The following is a 25,237-nucleotide window of genomic DNA, read 5'->3' as shown; positions in this document are numbered from 1 at the left end:
GCAGCAGGATCCAACTTAAAACACAACAATCAATAAAAAAAATAGTGAAGGCAGGTTTTGCCAAGAATCAGAGCACAGGAAAATGATTTTAAGGCATTTGACACATACAATAGCCAGAACCAATGTCAGAATGGAAAGTGAAGAAAAAAACTGATGACTCAGTCTATATATAATTCAAATGCCATCTCTTCATTATCTGAAGAACTGCTAAATTTGGTTTTAAAAAAAGTCAGCTCAAAATTCTAGGTTGATTTTAACTCAAAAAATCTCATTATTAGCTATATACTCCAAGGATGCTAAAGAAAATTTTTAAAAAACTGTCCCATACACACCAAAACATAGTACTTTTCATTGTAGAAAATGACTGGAAACAAAGAAGGTTCACATCAACAGGAGAATGGCCCAAGAAACTGTGGAATAGGGGCAGCTAGGTGGCACAGTGAATAGAACATCGGCCCTGGACTTAGGAGGACCTGAGTCAAATCCAACCTCAGACACTTAATAATTACCCAGCTAGGTGACCTTGGTCAAGTCACTTGACCCCATTGCTTTGCAAAACAAAAAAAAGATAATCAAAGGAAGAAATTGTGGAATATGAAGGTAATGGAATATTACTATATTGTCAGAAAAGTCCAATAGATAGAAAGGTGATAGGAAGATATCTAGATAGATAGATAGATAGATAGATAGATAGATAGATAGGTGATAGGACAGTGGGACAGAAAGAAAGGTGAAAGACAGTGCCCTCCAAGAGCACACAATCTAATGGATGGAGGAACAAATGAATAAGAATACAGAAAAACAATGGAAACTTTATATGGACAGATGAAAAGTGAAATATACAAGGACAATAATTTACACAAAGATCATAATATAGGAAAAGCAGCAGCAATAAATAAAATAGAAATGGGATGTTGTGTAATTACAATCAGCTTTGGTGAAGAAGAGATAAATGAAGGAACTTCCTTCTTTTGGTTCAGAATATTGCAGGTAATATTTGTCTTTCTTAAGGTCTCAGTTTATTTTACTGAAATAAACATTTTTTCATTTCTTTTTTCATTTTTTTCATTTTTCTCATTTAATTCTTTATTGCAAGAGGGTAGAGAGAAGAATAAGCATTTATTAGGATCATTAAGTCCTTTAAACATTATCTCATTGGTCTCAAATATTATCTCATCCCTTTCTTTGAGGAGTGGACCTCTGAGTGGGAGAGAACCAGAGACAATGGGAAGTGAAGGTGATATAACAATGAAAGAGAACAATAAAAACAAAAAATCCTATTGCTACATGTGATGGTTTAAAATATTTAACTTCTGTTAATACTACAATTGCATCAGATTTGAGGAGGAACTTCAAAACATTGAACCAGTGAAAGGTTTTTAAAATAGCTAACCATAAAAGTATAATTGATAGTCTTTGGAAGTAAGTACATAAAATCTTTTTCAATAAAAAGAGATTCAAGTATAAAGAGAACTTAAATTGATTAGGGAATGAGAATGAAAAAGAATAGTGATCACCAATCTTAAAGATCATCCTACTAGCAGGATGGTACAGATTCTTTCTAGAACTATTTGGAGGGCTTTAGTCAAACTAGCACTCAAAGGAATCCTAGTTCCTTCTCTTCTCCCCAAACTGGTACAGTCTCTTTTGCCCCATATCATCATCCCTTTCAGAGGGAACTCATCCCCTTTTTACTCTGAGCCTTAGGCATTCCCTTCTCCCCTTTCTTAATGGTTGTAGATAGCTCTCATGGGGCAGACACCCTAATAAAACCTTAAGATCTTCCAGTCTTTCCATCAGCTCTGTAGATGAACTCTCCTACATATATCCTTTCCACTAATTAGAATGTGAAGACTTTAAGAGCAAGAACTTTCTCCTTTTTTCAGGTGCTATCTCTAGTGTTTGGTACATGCATGGGTTTAAAAAGATTATTATTCAACTAAAAAGATGCCTAGTATTTATGTTTTTAATAATGAAAATTTCAATTCTTAAGTACATTCAGAACTGAGTCAAGAATCAATGTCACATAAAGTAGTAAAGGATGGTTTACATGACCCCTAAAAAGGTAGCACTGTTTGGTAGAGTAAGTACTGGAACTGGAAACACAGGATTTGGGTTGGAGAATGGGATCCATTTAGTTCAACTCTTTTATTTAATATATGAAGAAAAACTGAGACTGAGGGAGGTTAAGTCCCTTTCCCAAGTCACACACTTAAAGGTTTGAAATAGAATTTAAGCCTGCTCTCCAGAGTCAATATGCTTCAGTATTCCATGGAATAAATCATTTTCCTAATTTGTGAAAAGGGTATACTACCACTACTACTAATGACAGCTAACATTGGCATTGTGCTGACTATGTGCTAGACCCTGGGCTAAGCACTTTATATTTCCAAACTCATTTGATCCTCACAGCAACCCTGGGAAGTAGGAGTTATTATCATCCCTATTTTATACACGAGGAAATTGAGGCAGACAGAGGCTAGGGGACTTAGCTAGTAAATAACTGAGGTTGGATTTGAACTCAGTTTTTTTCTCACTTCAGACCTGGCCTTCCATCCACTGCACCCCAGTTGGTCCCAAAAGAATGATACTATCTACCTTATTGAGTTATGGTGTGCAAAGTACTTTGTAGATAGTTATATGCATAACCAGGAACAGAAATGCCATGAGTCAACCAGATTGCAAATAAATGAATAACCATATGCAATTAACCTGAATTAACTTCTCTCAAATTCTTGGCATTTTGACAGTATTCTACTAATATTTGCACAATAGGGTTATAAACAATCAATATGGGCAGACATTATTCAAATTTTAACAAATTTCCCATAATTATGATCTTGAAGAGTTATAAAAACCACCCATGGCTGTAGTTTATGGAAAGTTGAAAGTTTCATAATTGCTATAGTCCCAAAGCCCTGATTATTCCCTTTGGACAGTATTGTTAAAATTTGAATAATAAGTTTAAAGAAAAGTTCATTTCATACCAAATATGTTTATAAATGTGTTAAAAATCATGTTATCAAAAGGAGCCTTTGGCCTTTCTTTACTTTTAAATCATGCCTGCACAGAAATACTTTGGATTTTATGCACATTTAGGACTATATAAAATCTATTATAAAAGAATAATAAAATAAAAGAATAAAATTTAATTAAAACAGCAACTTATTTTTTACCCTTTTTGCATACTGATTTTCTTGTTACCTAAATTTATCCTCAGTTTAAATTCTATAAATTGTTTATGGTAGATAGTTTGATGCACTCATTTATGTTTTAGTAAATATATAGAATAACAACAAGAGAGGTGATGAAACAAAGAATAAAAAGAGATTCATAAGAATTTTAAGAGGGAAACTTAATAGAAGTGTCTAATAACAGGACCAAAAGCAAACTGGGCACTCTAATGCTGCCTTTTCCTTTTCCTAAAAACCAGTCATGTATCATAGAGTAGAAATTAGCTTGAAGATTTTAAAGTATCTGGCTCTTTTACTAAGGCATTTGATAGGTGGACTGCTGTGATACATAATTCATAACTTTGTATATGCCCATATTTGGAGAAAACCATTTAAATATCTTAGGGATATTCACCCATAACTAATTACTATACAGAGTTCATTCTAATCAGTTTTCAATAATATAATCCAAGTTTAAAATGATTTCCATATGTAATTTACTATAGTTTAGTGCTCTGTCAGCCTAAGCCTTGAGGCACAAAGCTATCACAATAATACATTTGGGCTTCTAGCCATGAAAATGGGAACTTGAAGTTAAAAAAAAAAGGTCTTGTGTAATGCTTGCTTTCAAATGGCCTTAGAATATAATTTTAAAAAAAACCAATGGAAAGAAAAAACCTTTGGTTTTGAAATCCTGAATAAATAAATCTCCAATATTTATGTAACTCAAATATCTCACTTCAATCTCTGACTGATAGATTAAGCTCATGTGGGAGATCTCTAATAAAAATCTCTATAGGTCACTTCACTCCCCACTCATGTTTTTAGAACACCAGAATCTTCCTTGTTTCTCCCAAAGCACTCGCAGCCCTCTATAAGGCTAAAAAAGGAAAAAAATATATTAACCATAGAATAGGTTTACTGAAGACAACTGAGAACAGATAAGGGAATAGTACTTAAGTCCCTTTAGAGAGGCAATGGTTATCACATTCTTTCTCTAGTGAGCTCTCTTTTGTTGCCCTAAGGAGGATGGTGGCCCTCCCCACAAAAGTTCACAATTCAAAATACTTTTGTCTTCATAGCTCAGCTTCCTCCCATATCTTCTGTGGCACTTTTCATGGCACCATCATTCAAGAATGACCTCAGTTTAACCCTGGGATTTCTGAGCCTTATCCAGCAGCATATTTGCTTCCAAATCTCTTAAGACTGCTCTGAGGTAGTTAGATGATGCAGTGAATAGTAATAGAGCACCAGCCCTGGAGTCAGGAGGACCTGATTCAAATTCAGCCTCAGGCACTTAATAATTACCTAGCTATGTGACCTTGGGCAAGTAACTTAACTCCATTGCCTTGCAATCAAAACAAGCCTCATATTTCTCTTCCTATTACCTACATAGTTTCTTCTTTCCTTCATTCCATGTGCAAGAGGGGAAGAAGCCACTAGACTCCCTTTTGGAGTTTTTTGAATTCTCTTAGTGCATATCTAATTTGCTTAATTTTTATCCTGGCTTGGGAAACAAAGTTTTTTAATTTGAGGGTTGGGAGGAGGAAGGTTGGCATAGATTAGATCAGAAAGTTGTCAACTTTGAAATCATTGCATCAGAAGATTATACAAATTAAATTTTTTTTGCTCTCTCTCTCTCTCTCTCTCTCTCTCTCTCTCTCTCTCTCTCTCTCTCTCTCTATATATATATATATATACTTATATATAAATGATCAATCAACCAATCACAAGCATTTATTAAGAACCAACTATGTAAGTACCATTCTAGGGTCCTAGGCCTATAAATACAAAATGAAACAGCCTCTGTTCCCAAGAAACTTCTTATAATAGTGACTTATTATGAATGGCAACAGGTGTTGAACCCAGAGGATATAATTTCAGTATTGCCACTTATGGATTACATAAAAATCACAATACTCATCAAGACCTAATTTCAGACTTAAGAGTCACACATTTATTAAGTGTGTACTTATGCCAAGCACTTTGATAAACATTCAGGATACAAAAAAAGAGAGAGAAAACAGTACCTGCCCTCAATGAGTTCATGATCTAAAGGTGAATAAAGAATTTGCCCAAAGAATTTGGTGGAGGTGGCATGGTGGAATGGATAAACTTCTGGCCTCAGAATCAGCAAGACTCTGACATACGCCAGCTCCAAGACCCTGGGCAAGTCATTTTTACTTCTCAGTTCCCCAGGTACCTCTCTAAGATTAGATGCTGCATAACAGTTAGTCATCTGCAATTTCTACCAAAACAAAATCTAATGAATAAAGAATGGCCATTTTCCAAATATCATTCTATTTGGATGGACAGTCCATTGAGTTGGTTCATTACTATAAATACCTTGGTAAAAAAATGACAATTCTTCGAAGCCAAATTAAATTACTTACTCAGTGCCACATGCCAATCAAACTATCAAATAACTATTTTCCTGAACTAGAAAAAAAATATTAACAAAATTCATCTGGAGCAACAAAAGGTCAAGAATATCAAGGGAAATGATGTAAAGAAAGGTGTCCTAGCTCTACCAGATCTAAAACTATACTATAAAGCAGCAGTCATCAAAACTGCCTGGTTAAGAAATAGAGTAATAGATCAGTGGATTAGGCTAGGTACAAAATAATAGTAGTAAATGACTATAGTGGTAATCTATTGTTTGCCAAACCCAAAGACACTAGATTCTGGGATTAGAACTCACTATTTGACAAAGATTGTTGGGAAAACTGGAAAATAGTATGGCAAAAATTAGACCAAAACAGACCAAAATAAGGTCAAAAATAGGTTCAGGGTATAGACATAAAGGGTGATACCATAGTCCAATTAGCAGATCAAGAAATACTCTGTAAGCCTCATGAAAAGAGGAGAAATTTATGACCAAACAAGATATAAAGGTAAATTATAAATTGCAAAATGGATGATTTTGATTATATTAAATTACAAAGGTTTTGCACTAATAAAACCAATGCTGTCAAGATTAGAAAGAATACAGAAAGGTGGGAAACAATTTTCACAGCTAGGGTTCTGATAAAGGTCTTATTTCTAAAATACAAAGAGAATTGAATCAAATTTATAAGGTTACAAATCCTTCCCCAATTGATAAATGGTCAAAGGGTATGAACAGGTAGTTTTCAAACAAAGAAATTAAAGCTACATAAAATTATATGGAAAAATGCTCCAAATCATTACTGATTAGAGAAATGAAAATTGAATTAACTATGGGGTATCACCTTACATCTATCAGATGGCTTAAGATGGCAAAAAGGAAAACAATCCACTACTGGTGGAGTTGTGAACCAGTACAAACATTCTGTAGAGCAGTATGGAACTATGCCCAAAGAGCAATAAAATTATTATCCTGTTGACCTAGAAATACCAATATAGGGCCCATATCCAGAAGAAATCATAAAAAAATGGGGAAACTCCCACATGTTCAAAAATATTCATAGCAGCTCTTTTTGTAATGGCAAAGAATTGGGAATTGAGGGAATGCCCATCAATTGAGGAATGACTGAACAAGTTATGGTATATGAATGTTATGGAGTACTATTGTTCTTTAAGAAACCATGAATGGTTGATTCTAGAAGGGTGGAAAGAATTACAGGAATGCTGAGTAAAGGGAACAGAACCAAGAGAATACTGTACACATTAACAACAACATTGGGTAAATCAATTTTGATGGATGAAGCTCCGTTCAGCAGCTTAGAGAACTAGGAAAACCCTGGGAGACCTGTTATAGACAATTGTATCCACATCTTGACAAAGAAAAACAAACCAGAAAAAACTCAAAACTACAGAATCTGAATGAACACTACTTTCACTTTTAAAATTTTCTCCTATGTTATTCTTTCCTCCCATGGTTTTCTTCTTTTCCCTTAGTCCTAATTCTGTAAACATGTTAAACACAAATGTATATGTACAATGTTCACTAGACTATTTGCTACTGAGGAGAGTAGTGTGGGAAGGGAAGGAGGAAAGAAACTATGTAACTGATAAATATGCATTTGAATGAATAGTGGAAAACTTTCATTACATGTAATTGGAAAAATAAAACATCTATGAGAAAAAAATAAAGGACCATGAAAAGATAGACCTAAAATTAATAGAATAAACAACCCCCCCCAAATTATTCTAAATCTAGAATTAAACAGGTTGTATTGCATTGGGGTATTTAATAACTTCTAGATAAAGAAAAGAAGCTATTTACTAGGAAAAATTGACTCAAATTTCTCTGATAAAAGTTTGATATTCTAGATACATAGGAATTTGACACAAATAGGACAGAGTGGTAAAAGAGTAGGAGTACTTTTCAAAAGAAAAATTGTAAACTCAACAACTAGATGAAAACTTGATCCAAATCCTAATAGTAAGAGTAATGCATTTTAAAAAATAACTCTGAAAATTCACTTCACACTCATCACATTGTTGGAGGGACTTGTGAAAAGGGGTTCTACCACTGGTAGAACTGTGAATTGGTCAAACTATTCTGAAAAACAATTTCAAATAGAAAAAAAAGTCACTAAACTCTTCCTACCCTTCTACTCAGTGATCCCTCTATTAGTGCAGAAGGCAGACAAAGATAGGAAGGGAATGACCCCACAAATATCAAAATATTTATAGCAATACTTTCTGAGGTAGCAAAAAATTGGGAACAAAATGGGTAGCCATCGACTGGGGATGGGAAATGGTTAATATTATGGTATATAAAAGTAATGAAATATTGCTCAGTAAGAAATGAAAATGTAGCTTGTTCAGAAAAAAATATGGGAGATTTGTATGAACTGATACAACTTAAGCAAGAGGACCCAGGGAAATAACAAATAATGACAATAATGTGATTAAAGAGAGAATTCAAAGGAAGCTGAACTCCACGTAATGATAATAGCCAATTTTGATACCAGAGAGCAGATGATGATATCTGTATCTCTTCCTTCTGGCAGAGAGTTGTCTATAAAGTATTGCTTAGAGCGTTGGGCATGGTCTTTATGGATTTTGCTTAAAGCTTTCTTTGTTAGAAGAGCAAAAAAGGAAAGGGAGAAGTGAATTTCGAAAAATGATGATGTAAAAACTAAAGGTATTCAAAAAATTAACTTAAAAAGAAATTGCATGACTCTTTCAAAAATCCCAAGTTGGTCCCTAAACCAAAACCTCATCTTTTTTAGCTACACAAGTGAGGCTAAGTGCTGGGCATGAAAAACATGCATAGAGCCTGGAGATGGCAGGATGAGACCTGGAAAGAGTTAGTTCAGATTGACTGTAATGAAGAGCAGGTAAATGTGAATGGTATGAAACAGGGCTAGCAAGATGGATTCAGTTCAGACTCTGCAGTGATCTAAATGCTGGAATGTACTTTATTTTGTATACAATAGATAGTCACCAAAGGTTTTGCATAGGAGTAACTTAATTCAGAACTGTGTATTGGGAAGATTATTTTGGCATTGGAGATAGGAGAGATTGGAGATCAATTAGAAGAAACCAGAATAATCTAGAAGATAAGGTCTGAATTAGGATCATCATTTTAGGAGCTTGAGAGGTCATGGAATCCTTTACATCTTCATTTTCTACATGGGGAAATTAACTCTTAAGGGAAGTTAATTGGCTTGCCCAGGGTCACGTAACTAGTAAATGTTTAAGGTAAGGCTTGAATTCAGATATTTCTGATTCATGAGGCAGGTAGAAGTCTTAATGGATAGAGCTCTGAATTTGGGGTCAGGAAGAGCGGAGTTCAAATTTGACCTCAGATGTTTATTAGTTGAGTGATCCTGAACAAGTCATGTAATTTTGTTTGCTTTAATCCCCTGGAGAAGGAAATGGATTGAAATTTCCCATCACCATAAAAGTTCTTTACGGAGAAATATTTTTCTTGTCTGTTCATCCTTTAGCCTCTTTCTTGACTTTGATCTTTATGTTAGTGCTGTACACTTCTAGGGTGGGGATGAGGGATATCTGACATGAGTTTTTATCCTCTTACATTCTTCTGCTGCCTTTACAGCTCAACTTGGGGACTTGCAAACTTTCAATGTTCCTAAAGTTGTGTAATCTTGGAGGAGATCTGCTCACTGTTCTCCTGGTCTGGATTCTTGACCCAGATGTGTTTATGTCAGTTTGTCCTTGGTTTGAGAGTTTCAGTAGACTGAAACTCAGCCACTGTTAGCCTGCTGGTAGGCTATGAAGCTTCAGAATAAATAACCTAGGGAGTTCCCTTTGATCTGGGATGCTGCAGTCTGTTCTTGGAATCAGAGCCCCAAAACTTGTATGGGCTTCCAGAGTTTGTTCACAACTAGGGCCAATAGCCTTCTCCACCTGCTTTTGACTACTTTTCTTGCCATGGATGTATGACTCAAAAATGGATAGTGGGCAACAGAACTTCCAGATGACATCTGTTGCTGTGAATGATGCTTTTTCAGGAATGTCCTGGGAGTTCCTTCTGACCTAATGCTTTGGTGTGGTCCCTGTTAATTCCTGAACTTTGAAATGCTCTGTACTACAGAGGCGTCTAGCTAAAGTTTGTCCCCCCAAAGTCTGCAGACTTCTATATCCATCTCTCTAAGTTGTCATGGCCTAGAAAAATGACTCACTGTGATTTTGCCTTGCCTCTTCTACTCAGGATTTTCTAGATCTTTGTCAGAGGTATAAGTGGAAGAAGCAGATATTAATGCTTCCTCTCACTCCTCCATCTTGACCACATTCCCTCATTTCCAATGCAAGAAAAAAAAGCTGTTCAGGCATAAATGTGGTTGAATTTTTAACCATGTGAACACCAGCACTGATGTCACAAGAAACAAGAAATATAGAAACCAGAAGCCAGTGCTCTTTAACGTGTATATGGTTATATTGTAACCCCCATTAGAATGTAATGAGAGATTATTATTATCATTATTAGCCATTGTGTCAAGGACAATTCCCGGTACATAGTAGCTATAGATGCGTGCTAAATGATTGTTGATTAATTATATATATGTATATATACATATATATATCTGATATTCACAATATATGAATTTGAAATAATATTTTAAAACATTTATAATACAACACAGGAATAAAGAAGAAATAGAATTAAATGGCAGGGATTTCTATATGCATTTTTGACTATGTTATTGCTTTTGTCATAATTAGTATTGTTATTGCTATTATACTCTTATTGTAGAATAGTGCAGCAGTCTCTTGGCATTTCCCTTTAAATACTTCTGGGGTCATAAGTGAAATTAAGTTTGGTTCTCATTTACCTCATACCAGCAGTTTGGTTGGTTTGCAGCTGCAGAACTGCTGGGGCCCTTTTTATTTAATTTGGCATCCCTTCCTGAGCTGTACTAAGACCTACTTCAATGACTCCACTGGGCTTCACTATAATTTCAAGACTGGATTGGTAAAGTTTGCTGTAGAGATGCCCAGGTAGATCTGCAAAGGGGAGGAAAGAGCTCACAATAGAGGCATTCTCACCCAAATTAATGTCTTGACTATTAACTCCTTAATTCTCCCAATCTATATTAATTTAATTTTTTAAGAAAATCTAATCATGGACCTTATATAGTAGTATGGCTGACCTTGATGGTAGAGAATGACAATAGGGAATATTAGATAATGTTCAAATTTGGTGGGAAGAGAATTTGAGGTTTTTTCCTTTTCATTTTTTTTTCTAAAGATACTCGGCCAGCATCCTGTGTCAGTTCATCAAACCTGTAAAATGCCAATTAAATTCACATTTTGGTATTCTACTTTTATTTTCCAAGTAGGAAATAGCCAGAACTATTTTACTCTCTAGTTTTTCAAGTGTTTTGATGGTCATCTTCTATGCAAGAATGAGGTATTTTAAGTCAGGAAGAAAAACAAAATTTACTTGTTATGGAGACTGTTAGACACTAGAAGATAGCAACAAGGTTAGGTTCAAAAATCTCTGGCTTTGATGATTTTTACAAATAGAATGTTTTATATGTCTGTTTTCTCTGGGTATCTATTCTACATCTAAAAATAGTTTAAGTGTAACCTGGCAGAATTTATGATTCTTGAGTGTCCCTCAGATAGAGTTCCTAGAGTAACTTTGCCTGAGTAACTTTATTAGAGAAAAGGTAATGTTCTCTTTCAAAATGTGTATCTTTATGGGGAGGACTGTTAAGAGATTGAGATTTAGAACTCAAAAGGACCTTAAGAGACCATTTTCCAGGGAAAGAAGAAGAGGCCCAGAGAGGTTAAGGGATCTGCCTAGGATCATAGAGGTAGGGACTAGCTGAGCTGGATACACAGAAAGCATCTACATCGAGTGTGGTGGAATGGTATAGCTTGTACAATCTAGGCCTCTCACAAGATTCTCATTATAGTGGGGAGAGAGCTGATCTTGCAATCAGGAGGTTAGCAAAGGTCCACTAGTCAGTCAAGCAAGAAATTAAGTAATTGACAAACATTTTAAGTCTTAGCACCAGGGACTTTGCTAAGCATTGAAGATTCAAAGATAAAAATTATCCCTGTCCTTAAGATGCTTGCATTCTGTTTGGGGAAACAGCATTTATTTATATGTATGCTGAGATACAAGCAGTTAGATGACATGAAGTGAAGAAGTCCTGAGTTCAGAAGTGAACTTTCCTTTTCACTTCCTAGCGGTTTGACCCTTACTTACTTAACATCAGCCTGATGCAGTCTCCTATTCCATAAAATGAGGATAATAATGGCACTTACTAATACTTAGGTTTATCATGAAGATGAAATTAGATAATATTTGTAAAGTGCACAGTGCCTGGTCCATAGTAGGTGATTAATAAGAGTTTTTTTCCCCTGAATGCCCTAATTTCCTAATCTTGGGCTTCATTAAGAAATGCAAAATGTCCACAATTAAGCAGGTGACAGTTGTACTTTATTTACAATATTAATAGACTATTCAATTCTGGGAGACACTATTTTTAGGAAAGGCATTGATAAACTGGACAATGCCCAAAGGGACCACTGGGATAGAAAAGGACCTTGAATCTGTGCCTTATTAGGATCAACTGAAAATGTTTGGGAAATTTCTAAGGATGAGAAAATTTACAGGGGTACAATCCAAATCTTCAAATATTTAGTGTCATTTCTTGTGGAAGAGCAATTGGACTTCTTTTTCTTGGTTCTAGTCAGCAGAACTAGGACTAATGGATTAAGGTTACACAGAGTCAAATTTAGTTTTGATATAAGAATAATTTCATATGAATTAGAACAAGGGATTCTTGTTCACCTATGATTAAGACTCTATGAACTCTGAAGTCTTCAAACTCTGACATTCTGTGATTCTGTGATCACCATCTTTTTGAACAATACCATCCTGTGATTTGAAGTCTATTTTTTATATCAAGTTATCAGAGAGATTTAGAAATATTTATATTTGCTTTTTTAATCTATTGTTGGTCATAGACATGATTTATGTAGTGCCAAATCCTTGAAGGATCAAAGTCTTCAATTATAAAGATGTTTCTATGAGGAAAAAATGCAATGTGTTTTACAATAGTTTCCAGAGATTAAAACATGAGAACTGTCCATACAGATTAGATCTGCTGTAAGTACAATTCATTGTTAAGGTCTTTAAAGCAAGACTTCAAGTTACTAATAAACAAAGATTGTGAACAATGTGAATGATGTAAGTTGCTCCCATAAGTAAGCACCAGGACTGAATGAGTTAAGAACTACAATCCATTGGAAAAGTTTCATTCCCAGAACATGAAGTTCTTCCTTTTGCTCTTCTAGGGTCCTCCAGTCATTCCTATCTTGCTCCCCTCCTGATTTTTATTTCCATTTTTAACCAGAAATGCTGGTCTTTGAGAAGCACTGAGCCACCACCATTTAATCCCTTCCTTTAAGTTTAAACCTATCAGGCAATTCCTGATCAAAGCTGCCATTTTCAAAATAACTTATGTTCTAATTTTCTGTCACTGAACCTTCCACTCACCATGATCTTACTGTTTTCTCTTGCTCTTTAGGCTATCTATACCCTTTCCTTCAATCTTACTGACTCATCTTGCAATTTAATCTAGCTTCTATGTTTTAAAAAATTTCTATCTCTTTTACTCATTGTTGACTCCCTGGGCCTATATCTGCCTATCAGATAGTTTTCTCTTAGTGCTGACATTAATACATCTAAACCCAATTTATATTATAATTGCCCCAGATCAAATTACACAGGGTTACTTTCAGATCTTCCGATGTTTTGGGGAGGGTGATTTTTGTTATGACACATAACAGATAATTCTCTAACCAGAAGGTTTAGCATCTAAGTAATTTGCCATTTTATAACCTATAGAACAATTTCTTTTGTTCGAATGGGGACTACTGGTCTATCTATCTCTCCCTAAGTATTTTGATCAATGTATTATTTCAGCAATTATCATCATATTACTCATAAACATTCAATAGAAGTAATAGATGATGATAGAACTATCTTCCTTTGTATTACATTCTAGACTCTTGGCTTAAATTTATGGATAATAGAATGACAAATTCAAGACTATAGTGAGATGGGTCAAGTGTTTAAGATCATTTCAGTAGTAGTCCCATGGCCTGAAGGTTCCCACCTTGCAAACTTTTGAAAGAAAAACTCACTCATTTTCATTTTCAGTGCTTGGAAAATGTTGACAATAAATTGCCATTTGAAAAAACTGAATAAAGAGATTTTGTAGTTACTTTTGTTTAATAATTGCCTAATAATCCTACTGATGGGTATATGACTAATTTTACTTGATGAAGTCTACTTGCCTACTATAAGAATTCTCACAAGAAGAGATAATAAGATATACCCCATTTAAAATAACTATTTAAAATAACAGATAAAATATCCAGGAATACACCTGTCAAAACAAACCTAGGAAATATATTTATAAAATTATTAGAAAAACTTTTTAAATAATAAAATAAGATTTTAAAAATTGGAAAAATTTTAATTGTTCATGAATAGGTAGGGCTAATATAATAAAAAAATGTCAGTTTTATCTAAACTATTTTATATATTCAGTACCATTCCAATTAAATTACCAAAAAGTTATTTTACTGAATTGGAAAAAAATAACAAAATTCATTTGGAAGAACAAAAAGTCAAGAATATCAAAGGAAATATTAATTAAGGAAGAAGGTTCAGTAGACCAGACCTTAAACTATATTATAAGGAAGTAATTTTTAAAACTATCTGGTCCTGGTTAAGAAATAAAAAAGTACATCAGTTGAACAGAATTGACATACAATTTACAGCAGCAAATAAATTATAGTAACCTTGTACTTGACAAGTATAAATAGGAAGTTTTTGGAATAAGAATTTATTATTTGGTTTAAAAAATTGTTGGGAAACTGTAAACAGTACGGCAAAAATTGAACAAAGACTAATATCTTACACTGTTTATTAAGATAAGATAAAAAAGAGGATACATGACCCAGATATAAAGAGAGATATTACAAGAAAATCTGAAGAACTTGGAACATATTCCTTATCAGACTTATGGATGGGCAAACAATTTATAAATAAATAAGAAATAGAGAGAATAAGGTATAAAATAGATAACTTAGATTACATTAAATTTAAAAGGTTTTGTATAAATGAAAGTATAGCCAAGAACGGAAGGAAAGCAGGAAACTGGTGAAAAAAATTTATACACAGTTGTTCAGGTAGAGGTCTTATATCACAAATAAATGAAGAACTTTTTAAAATGTTTAAGAATATAAGTCATTTCCCAATTGATAAGTGGTCAAAGAAAATCAACAGGAAGTTTTCTGATGAAGAAATCAAAACAATTTATAGTCATATAAAAATGCTCTACATCATTCTTGATTAGAGAAATGTAAATTACATTGACTGAAGGGGAAAGCAACAAATGTTGAACAGGATATGGGAAAATTGGGACAATTCACTGCAGGACTGTGAACTGATTCAACCATTTTTGTAGAGCAATCTGGAATTATGCCCAAAGAGTTATTAAAATGCCTATACCTTTTGGCATAACAATGACACTCTAGGTCTATTTCCAAAGATGGTCACTAGAAAAGGTAAATAACCTTTATGTTTTAAAATTATTATATAAGCTCTTGGGACAAAGAACTAGAAATTATAGGGATGCTTGTCAAGTGACTGAACAAGTGGTGATATTGATTGTGATGGAATACCACTGTGCCATAAGAAATGCTGAGCTTGTTGATTTTAGAAAAATATGGATAGACTTGCACAAAATAATGAAGAGTGAAATGAAGAGGACCAAGAATACATTGTATACAGTAACAACAATACTGTTTCAAGAACAACTAAGTCACTTTAACTATTATAAATACCCAATTAACTACAAAGAACAGTTGAAGACTCTATCTGCATCCAGAGAAAGAAATGATAAAAAGAATATGATTACATAGAGACACACAGATACATTTGTGTCTATTGGTAGATATATCTAGGTTGAGAAGAGGAGAAAAAAAGAAAAGGAAGTTTACATGATAAATTCATTATACATTTTAAAAGAATAGCAAGTTGTACATAATAGATTTGCAGTTTCTTGTGCAGTCATTTTTTATTAGTCTGTTATGGTATAGAAAAACTTATTTTATTTCATAAATTAAAAATAAAATAAATAACATTTTAAAAATAATTTCCAGGCACACAAAAAGACAGTGTTTTATGATAGATCGCTGGTTTTAGAGACAAGAAAATCTAGGTTCAAGCCTTGCCTTTGACATATACTGATTGTGATTTGCCCAGGGTCACATATCCAGTATGTATCAAAAAGAGAATTTGTACCTAGATATTTCTGATTCAGTGCTATAGGCAACTCTCTATGACTATGAGTTACAGATCAAATGCCAAACTCCATCAGTAAAGAGCATCACCTCACTGGGAATTCAATGTACCACTGAAATCATACATCATACATTCTTTGAAAAAGGTTCTAGGAGTAATACGGTATAAGGATTGCAAAAAGGAGCAGCAAACATTCTTGCAATATTCATAGAACTCGTATTCATAACACTACATGAACTGAACAGGTACTGGACTGTTTGGATAGAGGGATTTTCCTCACCTGGGATCTCCCTATGTGAATGAAATCACAAGCCGAATCCTTATCCCTCTGCCACTCCTCCTGCTAATGAAGGCTATTCAAAGTTGTTATTTCAATGCTGAGACCAGAGGGTAAATCTGGTCAAATTTACCTGAGTTTCCTCATCTATAAAAAGAGCTGGAGAAGAAAATGGCAAATCATGCCAGTATCTTTGCCAAGAAAACTCTATATTGGGTAATAATAGGTTAGTCACAAACTAAAAACAACTGAACCTCCTACAGAGAGAAACCAGAGGAAAGGAAAGAAAGAAAAAGAATCAACTTAGAAATATTTAGAACTGACCTATCATGTGCAATATGTCACAGTTCAGTGTTGCAGGCTATGGAAAGTCACTTAAAAATAAGTTCCTTAAGGATTTTATAGTCTATTTGGGGAAAGAACAGTTAAACAGAAATAGAAAGAACCCTTAAAGATCATTTAGTGCAGCTCCTCCTGATCAAGCAGTGACTCAAAAATAATCAAAGACAACAAAATCAGGAGTGTTGCCAGAAAGTATTTAACTAATTGCCATATGAGTGGTCTGGACTGGGGATGATTAACCCTAGAGGGCATAGAACTACTTACCACCAAGATCTACTAAGAAACTCTTTGTTCCTCTGAAAATGTAATCTGATTAACAAATCCTTGTGAAGAGAAATCAAGATTTAAGTTTGTAGCAGTGCTGTTAGTGCTATAAAGTTAAACAGCTTGAGCACCCTAGGATAAGCTGTAAGGACTTGGAATTCAGAGAAGGGAAAAAATTAATGAGGGGCCTTCTTTGTCTGGAAGTCTTTGAGTTCGGAGTTGAGCCAGGCATATGAAATTTAAGGATAAAGGAAAAATCAAGAATCAAACCAATCTGGAGAAACTTGGAAACTCCTCATTAGTAGGGAGTTTGCTTTAATTCTTGTTTCTGGAGCTGGATGGTTTTTTTCATTGTCTCCAAGTCAACCTCTATTCCAAATCAATGTGGTCTCAAAAAAGTAATATATTATTACTGACTATATTGTCCTGGATATGGCATTTAAAAAACAACAACAAATAGTTCTCTGACAAGGATTACCAGCTTGATTTTTACAGGCAAGAGAAGAGAATCATTTTAAAAGGTTACCGTGCATGTCATTTCAATCCTTAGGTAATGACTGCATGTCATAAATAGAATATGGAATTTCAAAATATTCTTAAAGCCATTTCCTTTTGTTCACCTAATTTAATTGACTTCAAACATGCTCCTAGAAAAGGGGGTTCCGAGTTGCTGACTATGCATTTCCTGAAAAAAAAAAATCAACACTTCTCCTTTAAACATGTCTCAAAGAAATTCCAGCTGGTAGTCTGCTGCTGGCTCCCCCAAATTCTACCTCTGTCAAAATTCTGCCATGGCAGGTGTGAGAAAGAATAGATGAAGAACTTCGGTGAATACCACATCTGTTTTTTGAAAAGGGGAACAGAAGCAGCACAGAAGGAAGTAAAAGAGATAATTGCTGGCTTGAACTACAATACATTTTACTTGTGGGCAAGGGGCCAGCTTACACCAGGCAGAATATGCAGGCCTATCTTATTGGAATTCAGGGGTGGGCCTCCATTCTTGTCCGGAGACAGCTGTAAACCAGCCGCCCATAGCATCGCAATCAGGCACTGAGTTTTGTCAAGGAATGCTGATTTGTACAGAAGCAGCTTTGCCTGCTTCAACTGCACCCCTGCCTAGCAAAATGACAGTCAATCTCTGATTCCAGATGACAAGAACTGGATAAAAACTTAAAACAAATGGTGACCTTTCAAAAGATTAATTTGTTTACCAACAAAAATGCTCCCTCTTTGTCATCTGAGATGGGGGTGACCTTCACATTCCCATATCTGGGCTGAAAGGATGCTGACGACAGTCATCTGTTAACTTAACTCTGTTCTCAGCAATTATTCCCTTTTTTATTTTTAGTGACAAGAAGGCTTTATTAATTCACTGTTCTTGTTATGGTTTATAAATGCAACAAGCTCATTCTGAATTACTGCAGTGTAACATCAATTTGTTTAAATCTAATTCTGCTACCGTTGCCAAATTATGTTGTGACTGTAATTGTGGCCATATGCATGGGCTTAAAACACAATCATGTTTTGAAACGCCCCCATTCCTTCCCCGCCCCCTCTCCCCACTGTCCCCACTCTTTCACTTCTGGTGCTTCTTCTAATCATCTGAAATTAACACAATTGCCTGCTTTATGGGACTTGATCATTTCAGAAATGAATGCACTTTCCCTGATGGAGTGAGAGATTAGTAGACACCCCCTCAAGTGAACCAGTAAAGAATGAAGCCATGATTTGTGGGGTGTAGTTGCCACCCAACTAAGTTAGTGAAAAACACTGCATAACATATGACTCATAAAAACTAGAAATCATAATAGTATTAAATTCAACCTCATGAATAAGTAAAAGATTCTAAGTTTACATTGCATTATATATTTATTTATTTGGAAAGTGGGACCAAAGGACTGGCATAATTCTACAACAACTCATATCTTGCCAAAAAGAAAAATGCTTTTATGATTCTTTTCTAGGTCATAACAGTTATAATCAGAGTTATTTGTGCTGCAATTCAAAGCAATGTTTTGTTTCTGCTGTTTTGCTATGCATTCATAATCTTTCTTTTAAAATTCATGTTAACATATACATAGTACAAGTCTTTTAAGAAATCTTTCTGTTTCTGGTGATAAATCGAAGTCAAATTTTTCACAGAGCTTTATTACTTATAACACCTAACTGGAACCATACTTTGGTGAGAAAAAAATGAAGAATATCAGTTTTCCTTGTCCTTGTACCAGCAAAGACACTTCACCCAACACCTAGACAAAACCACATATCTTGAAGCAGTCTTTACTTATTTATTTAAAATGATAAGATTGGCTTGAGATCCTGCACAATACTACTTAGTCTGAGACTGAATCACTTTTCACTTTGCCATTTGTCTACTAGTTTTATATGTGCGGGAGTTCACAGATTACAAATTATGAAAGTAATTTTACCTTATTAGTAGAATTTAGCTGTTTGAATATGTATGTTATTCATTATCTCTTCATTTGCATGAAAATCCCTGATAATATTAAAAGTCACATCAGCTAAATCCTCCACAGGAACTTAATAAGCTTTCAAATGTATTTGGGGATACTAGACAGAAATATGCACAAACTAGATGTTTCAGAAATCTCCCCCAAAAAAAGATTAACCTTTCTAAGTCCTGTGATTTTGGAATGGCTGAGTATGTGGTTCTCTGCAGCGGGATGAGATTCTACCTCTGAACATTTTAGAGTGGTTTTAAAAAGCCATTAGCTATGATGCTGTTCCCCCCACCCAATTAACTATGTATCAAGTGCTAGACAAATTGCCCCTTAGTTTGGGCAACTGTTTTCAAAAAGCATTTTTATACATGGTAACTCACAACTGTATCATTCACAGATGCCATTTATGTTGTTTAAAACCAAATACCCGAAAATTTCTCATTCAATACAGACCTCTCTGTATAATTCATATGTTAATTGAAACACAATGGAAATGATCTTTTTTTAAAAAAATTAACACTAATGAATGCCTGGGTCAATATAAAGCTATAGACTCAACCATTTGGAATGAAATTATTCCTCAGCTTACTAATAAACTGGTTATTTCAGTAGAATAATCCAGTGGGTGGTCATGTACACATAACCTGAAGGTGTCCAGGTAGATTTCATGGGTCAGAGTCTATGGAAAATCAGAAAGACCTTTATCATAGTGAATGGGTGCTTGATACCTCCAGATTACTGTGTTCACCTATCCTATTAATTATTATAAATCAGCAGTGGTGCCTGTGAAAATGGTTCTCCAGAGGTTTTTGTAATTGAGACTTTTAAACATTCTCTAAATACTACACATGCAATATTGGAGTTATCTATTCACTTTGGAAAACTCAATGAAGAACTAACTAAGATTCTGTCTCACAATTCTGGATGAAAAATCAATTTCCAAACTCCCCTACCACCTCTTCATCTAGGGTCATAAAACCAAAGCACAGTATTTTTAGAGGCACTCATCTTAAAATTTCATTATTCAAATGGATGAAGTTTGAATGTAATTTTGTGAATGCCTTAGATCAATAGTAAATTCTCTGCACCCAGCTAATGATGTTCTAACAAGAAAGGCAGATGGACAGATGGGCAAAGAAACATAGAAAGAGAGGAAAGGAGAGGAGGGGGGAAAGGGGAGAAAGAGAGAAAAGAAAGGGAGGGAGAAATGACAGTTTGATTATAATGGCTTTAGGCTCAGGAGCAGCAGATAAGCTGTTAACATTTAATTGAGTGATACTTCAATAAACTTATAAAGTCTCTGTCTAGCTCCACTTAAAAAAGGTTAGATTTCTGTAACTGATAGAGCAGGAAAAACTACATATTTATTCAAAATATAGGTCTAAAATAATTCACAATAGATTTTAAAGTTACATGACAGAAAAGATTTGTTTAAGTCCCCAAATTGCAAATTCACAAGAATAATTTAAAAGGTGGTTTTGCTAGTAGTAGATCTTTTTGTTGTATAGTGCTAAAAAAAAATTACAATTTCCTATTTAGGAAAAAAGAAGAAATCGGAGTTACTTCTGAGCAGAAACTGATAGAAACTAAGAAGAGAGAAAATTTAGAGAAAATCAGGTTAATTGACTTATTTAGAAAGGTGTGATAATTAAGTCATTTAATGGTGATTCCAGATCCAAATAGTAATTGGGCATTTTCTGTATATCTGTGTGTGTGTGTGTGTGTGTGTGTGTGTGTGTGTAAACTTCATTGGTACTTCATTTTTGTCCCCAAAAGTATAGTAAGAGGTGCAGAAAACAACTCAGAGAGTGAGTCATTTCTAAGTCATACATCATCACTGACAAAGCCTAGAAAGAATCTAAGATTATCGAATGTTTTTCTAAACAAATTCTTTTGCTTATATCCCCCCATCTAATATGGTAGACATTAAATTAATAACACCAAGTTAAAACAGAAAAGATTAATTCATCACATTACTTGTAATGAGATTTTAGAATTTATACATGTTTACAGTATTATATCTCATTTTATGCGATTATTTTTACTTTATTTTTCCATCACTGAAATAACATTCTTAGGATTTTTCTATTAATTCTAACAGTTGCTAAATTATATCTGCCCCCCCCCCGGTATTATAGTATGTGTCTCAAAATAACTATGCTATTTAGAAATGTCAGTAAACAAAATATATAAAACTAAATTATCTCCAAATAAAATTTTCAATTTTCAATTTTTGCTCAACCAATTTTAACAAACAAAATAAAATTATCTCAGTAATTATAGAGATAAGAAATTAAAAAGAAAAAGGAGCAAAACCTTATTTGAAAAGAAGGCACATTACTTCTTCTATTACCAGTAATTTACTTTTTTAATTTTAAAGAAAAATAATAAGAGGCCATTAAAACAACTCATTACTTACATGTCCTGGTTTTCTCTTATTAATAAATGGCAAACTGATTCCATAGCTCTGATTTATAAGAGCTCTGTGGTTGGCATGTTCAGGATCATGCATGATTTTTAAATGCAGCCCCGTCTTTAGCTGGAACAAAGAAACAATGAAACTTTCATGTCATAATTCCATTTTCAAATTATATTGTCTGCAAGAATTAAGATGGCTCACCAGTACTAAATACCCTTAAAGTAATTTAAAGTCTTTTAAAAATAATAATTTTTAATGTTATGTTTAAAGGAAATAGTTTTAGTTTGATTCTTTATTTAACTTGTTAGGATTCTTTCTTTACTCACAGAAAAGAAATCTTGTTTTCCCCAAACCATCTTCTATGTATCTTTGTGTGTGTGTGTGTGTGTGTGTGTGTGTGTGTTTGTACATGGAGATCTTATGCATTATTTTTATTATCAAGAATAATGTGAAAAGCCATTGAGCAGGAAGAGAGGACAAGAAATCCCAGTCTGGATTGATTTTAAGCTTTCCAGGTCAAGGAGTTTGTCATTGACGACTATACTACAGATAGACAGGTAGAGGGCTCTCTTGGTCTGTTAATGCAGTCACTTTTCTCTTGGGACAATTCTAGGTAAAACCTAGTTTGGATTTAGAAAATTCAGTCTACTAGATTCTGCTATCCTTTTAGAACTATGACCAAAGTCAGATGACCAAAGATACTCATGATGGGTGCTTTTGATTTTGAAGAAGAAATTATCATCTGATATTTAAAACAATTTAATATGGTAACTTCTAAAAAGCATGAAAATAATGGGAGGTTTTATTGTATAGTATTTAAAAACCCTGAGCTAAGGAATAAGATACTTGGATTTTATTCCAGACTCTGTCATTGGATGAGTATGTTAACAGTGAGTAAGTCACACCCCTACTCAGTATCACATTTGTAAGCAGAGGTCATTGGTCTGGGTGGTTATTAAGATCCTTTCCAGCTCTGAAGTTACAGATTCTGGATAAAAATTAAATAGAAAGTCTGGCATTTGAGGTACTACTTATCTCCAGAAGGCATAGTGTAGGTTTAATCATCAAATCATCTGTTTGAAATTTTGAAATTTGTAAAGGGGTAGGAGCTAGGGGTAGAAAGAAATTCTAACTACTGAAGCTTTTGGCTTATGTGGTTGATCTGAGTTGATTGTTGAAGGGAAATTCACTCAGATAATTTCATGATTCAACTACTGCTTTGATAAATAAATGATCTACATCTACACAGACAAAATGAAGAGAAAAAGTGATCAATTATCTGAAGAACTCATGCTGTATAGATAAGCAATCTACCTAACATGGGTCTCTTGACCCTCTTCCTCTTTATCATTTTTTCTATAGTAATTTGTTTTGTCAGATTTATAGATAATTATCTCATTTCCATTTTATTCTGCTTAATAGCAACCAAGAATCACAGATGAACATATCTCATTTCCTTTGCTTGAGACATATACATGGATTAGTGAAAATACAATGCCACACAATTCTAATGCCTTTACTTCTTTATGTTAAGTCAGACACATGGCATTATTTCACAGTATTTTCATGGAAGTTGAAAGCCTTTTTATTGAAATTAATACCTCAGCATAATTTTTCCCTTTTTAATTACATTTTAAAAATAATTTCCACAGTATCAAGGATTGGGAAATGGCTAATATATATTATATTGACTCGATGTGGTTACTGTAATTAGGATGCTCTGAAAATGTGGGTTCTGGATACAATTGATGGTAATGGCTTCATCTATCATGCCTAAGCTTTGTTAGAAACTTTTTAATTCCAGGATCATTGACTCAATGGACTGTGTCAGTTTCCTTAGCTTTGTCATGCTCCATCAGCTTACTGTGGCTACTGGACTGACTTCACAAGGAAATGATCAAATATATAATAATTATTAAAACTGGAATTAAAACACAGTTGTTTTTTGCCCCCCTTTAACAGCTGCACAAGCATTGGCCAGTGCTGTGCTTCAAATGAAAATCAATGTATAACAACAAAACTAAACAGAAATGAAATGATATAATGCAAGTTAGTTAATTGTAGTTTTTTAAAGAAATCCTTTGGGAAATTAATGCCCAAACATTCACTCTCTTTTGGCATCAAAAGTCTTAGTCTTTTGACATTTTGATTTAATTTCTCTGAAGGAAAACATCAAGTTAAAAGTTAAAGGGAATCTTAAATTAAAAAAGATGAATATATCAAATGATGTGATTGAAATTCACCAAAAAAGGATTTGAACCCTAAATTTCTTTCTCACATATGGAGACATACCATAATTACATTGAGTTTACAAGTAGGCTTCAAAATAAAACTTTGTAGTAATAGTAATTATAGATTAAAAACAAAAAAATTAATTGTTCCATTAAACCATGCTTAGAAGAAGTATTTTTAAAAATATACAGCAAGAAATTCTAGGAACCATTTTGGAGGAAGGATGAGGAAGTCTCAGATTGATCAATAAGAGATGGCTATTTATTCCATCTATTTTAAGTCATTAAACAACCTAAACTTTATATTGTCTTCTTTTGATAGTAATTACAAGCAGATATATCAAATGTGACTCTCATTTAGACTTTGGTTTGTAAGAACAAAAGTTATTATCAAAGCCAATTACTGTTTTACCTACATGGCTGCACAGAAACAGAGAGTTCAATTTTCATCTCATCAGTGATTTTGTAGTATTTATTTTATTACTACACCATGCAGCTCTAAAAGAAACGAATAACATATGCGATTAAACGAGGGATTCAGTATAAGATGCTAAGGATTTTTTGAGAAGAAATTCTGAATTAAAAACACTAGGCAGCTTCTAATGCCAACTCCCTAGACAAAAGCAGGCTATAAAATGATACATATCTGAGCATCAGATTTCACAAAGAGTAATCAAAATGGAAAAGCCTCACAAATAAAGTTGAGAAAGGTCACTTACCAACTTGCAGTATAATCAGCAGAATGCTGTTCTCAACAGCATTTGTTTCAAGTAAAGCTTTTCCAGTAGATATTGCTTAATGTGGTATTATCACGAGTTAACGTTATTTGCTGTTTAATTTTATAATCAGGGGGGAAAAGCAATCTAAACATATTCACTCAGAGTAAAATATCCCTGGTCACTTGATTAGATATAAAATGTGGTATAGTGACAAGAATGGAGATTTGGAGTTACAAGACCTGAGTTTAAGTCCTAGCTAAACTACTTCCCTTATCTGTGTGAAAAAAGTTTACAGAGCTACAAAATTGTACTGGAACTTATTAGTGCTATAACCTTGTACAAGTCCAATTTGCAGAATATCAGAATGAGAAGGGAGACCTTTTAGTCCAACTCAGTTATCTAGTCACTTAACCTCTCTGACCCTCAATTTCCTCTTCTGTAAAATGAGATTGAAGGGCGGCTAGGTGGTATAGTGGATAGAGCACTGGCCTTGGAGTCAGGAGTACTTGAGTTCAAATGCGGCCTCAGACACTTAATAATTACCTAGCCGTGTGGCCTTGGGCAAGCCACTTAACCCCATTGCCTTGCAAAAACTAAAAAAAAAAAAAAATGAGATTGAG

General features: G+C 34.1%; 1 protein-coding gene across 6 annotated transcripts in view; it reads right to left on the bottom strand.

Moving 5' to 3' along the window:
- Nucleotides 1-25,237, bottom strand: part of IQCH (IQ motif containing H) — a 281,126-nt gene that overhangs the window by 184,180 nt on the left and 71,709 nt on the right. For all 6 annotated transcript variants that reach the window (XM_074234458.1, XM_074234453.1, XM_074234454.1 and 3 more), the window contains one exon: nucleotides 21,668-21,787. In XM_074234458.1, coding sequence (XP_074090559.1) covers nucleotides 21,668-21,787 — 120 coding nt within the window. The remainder of the gene's footprint in view (nucleotides 1-21,667; nucleotides 21,788-25,237) is intronic.

The sequence above is a fragment of the Macrotis lagotis genome, chromosome 4 (genome assembly GCF_037893015.1).
Source record: "Macrotis lagotis isolate mMagLag1 chromosome 4, bilby.v1.9.chrom.fasta, whole genome shotgun sequence".
Lineage (NCBI taxonomy): Eukaryota > Metazoa > Chordata > Mammalia > Peramelemorphia > Peramelidae > Macrotis > Macrotis lagotis.
This window is presented reverse-complemented; position numbering and strand designations above follow the sequence as displayed.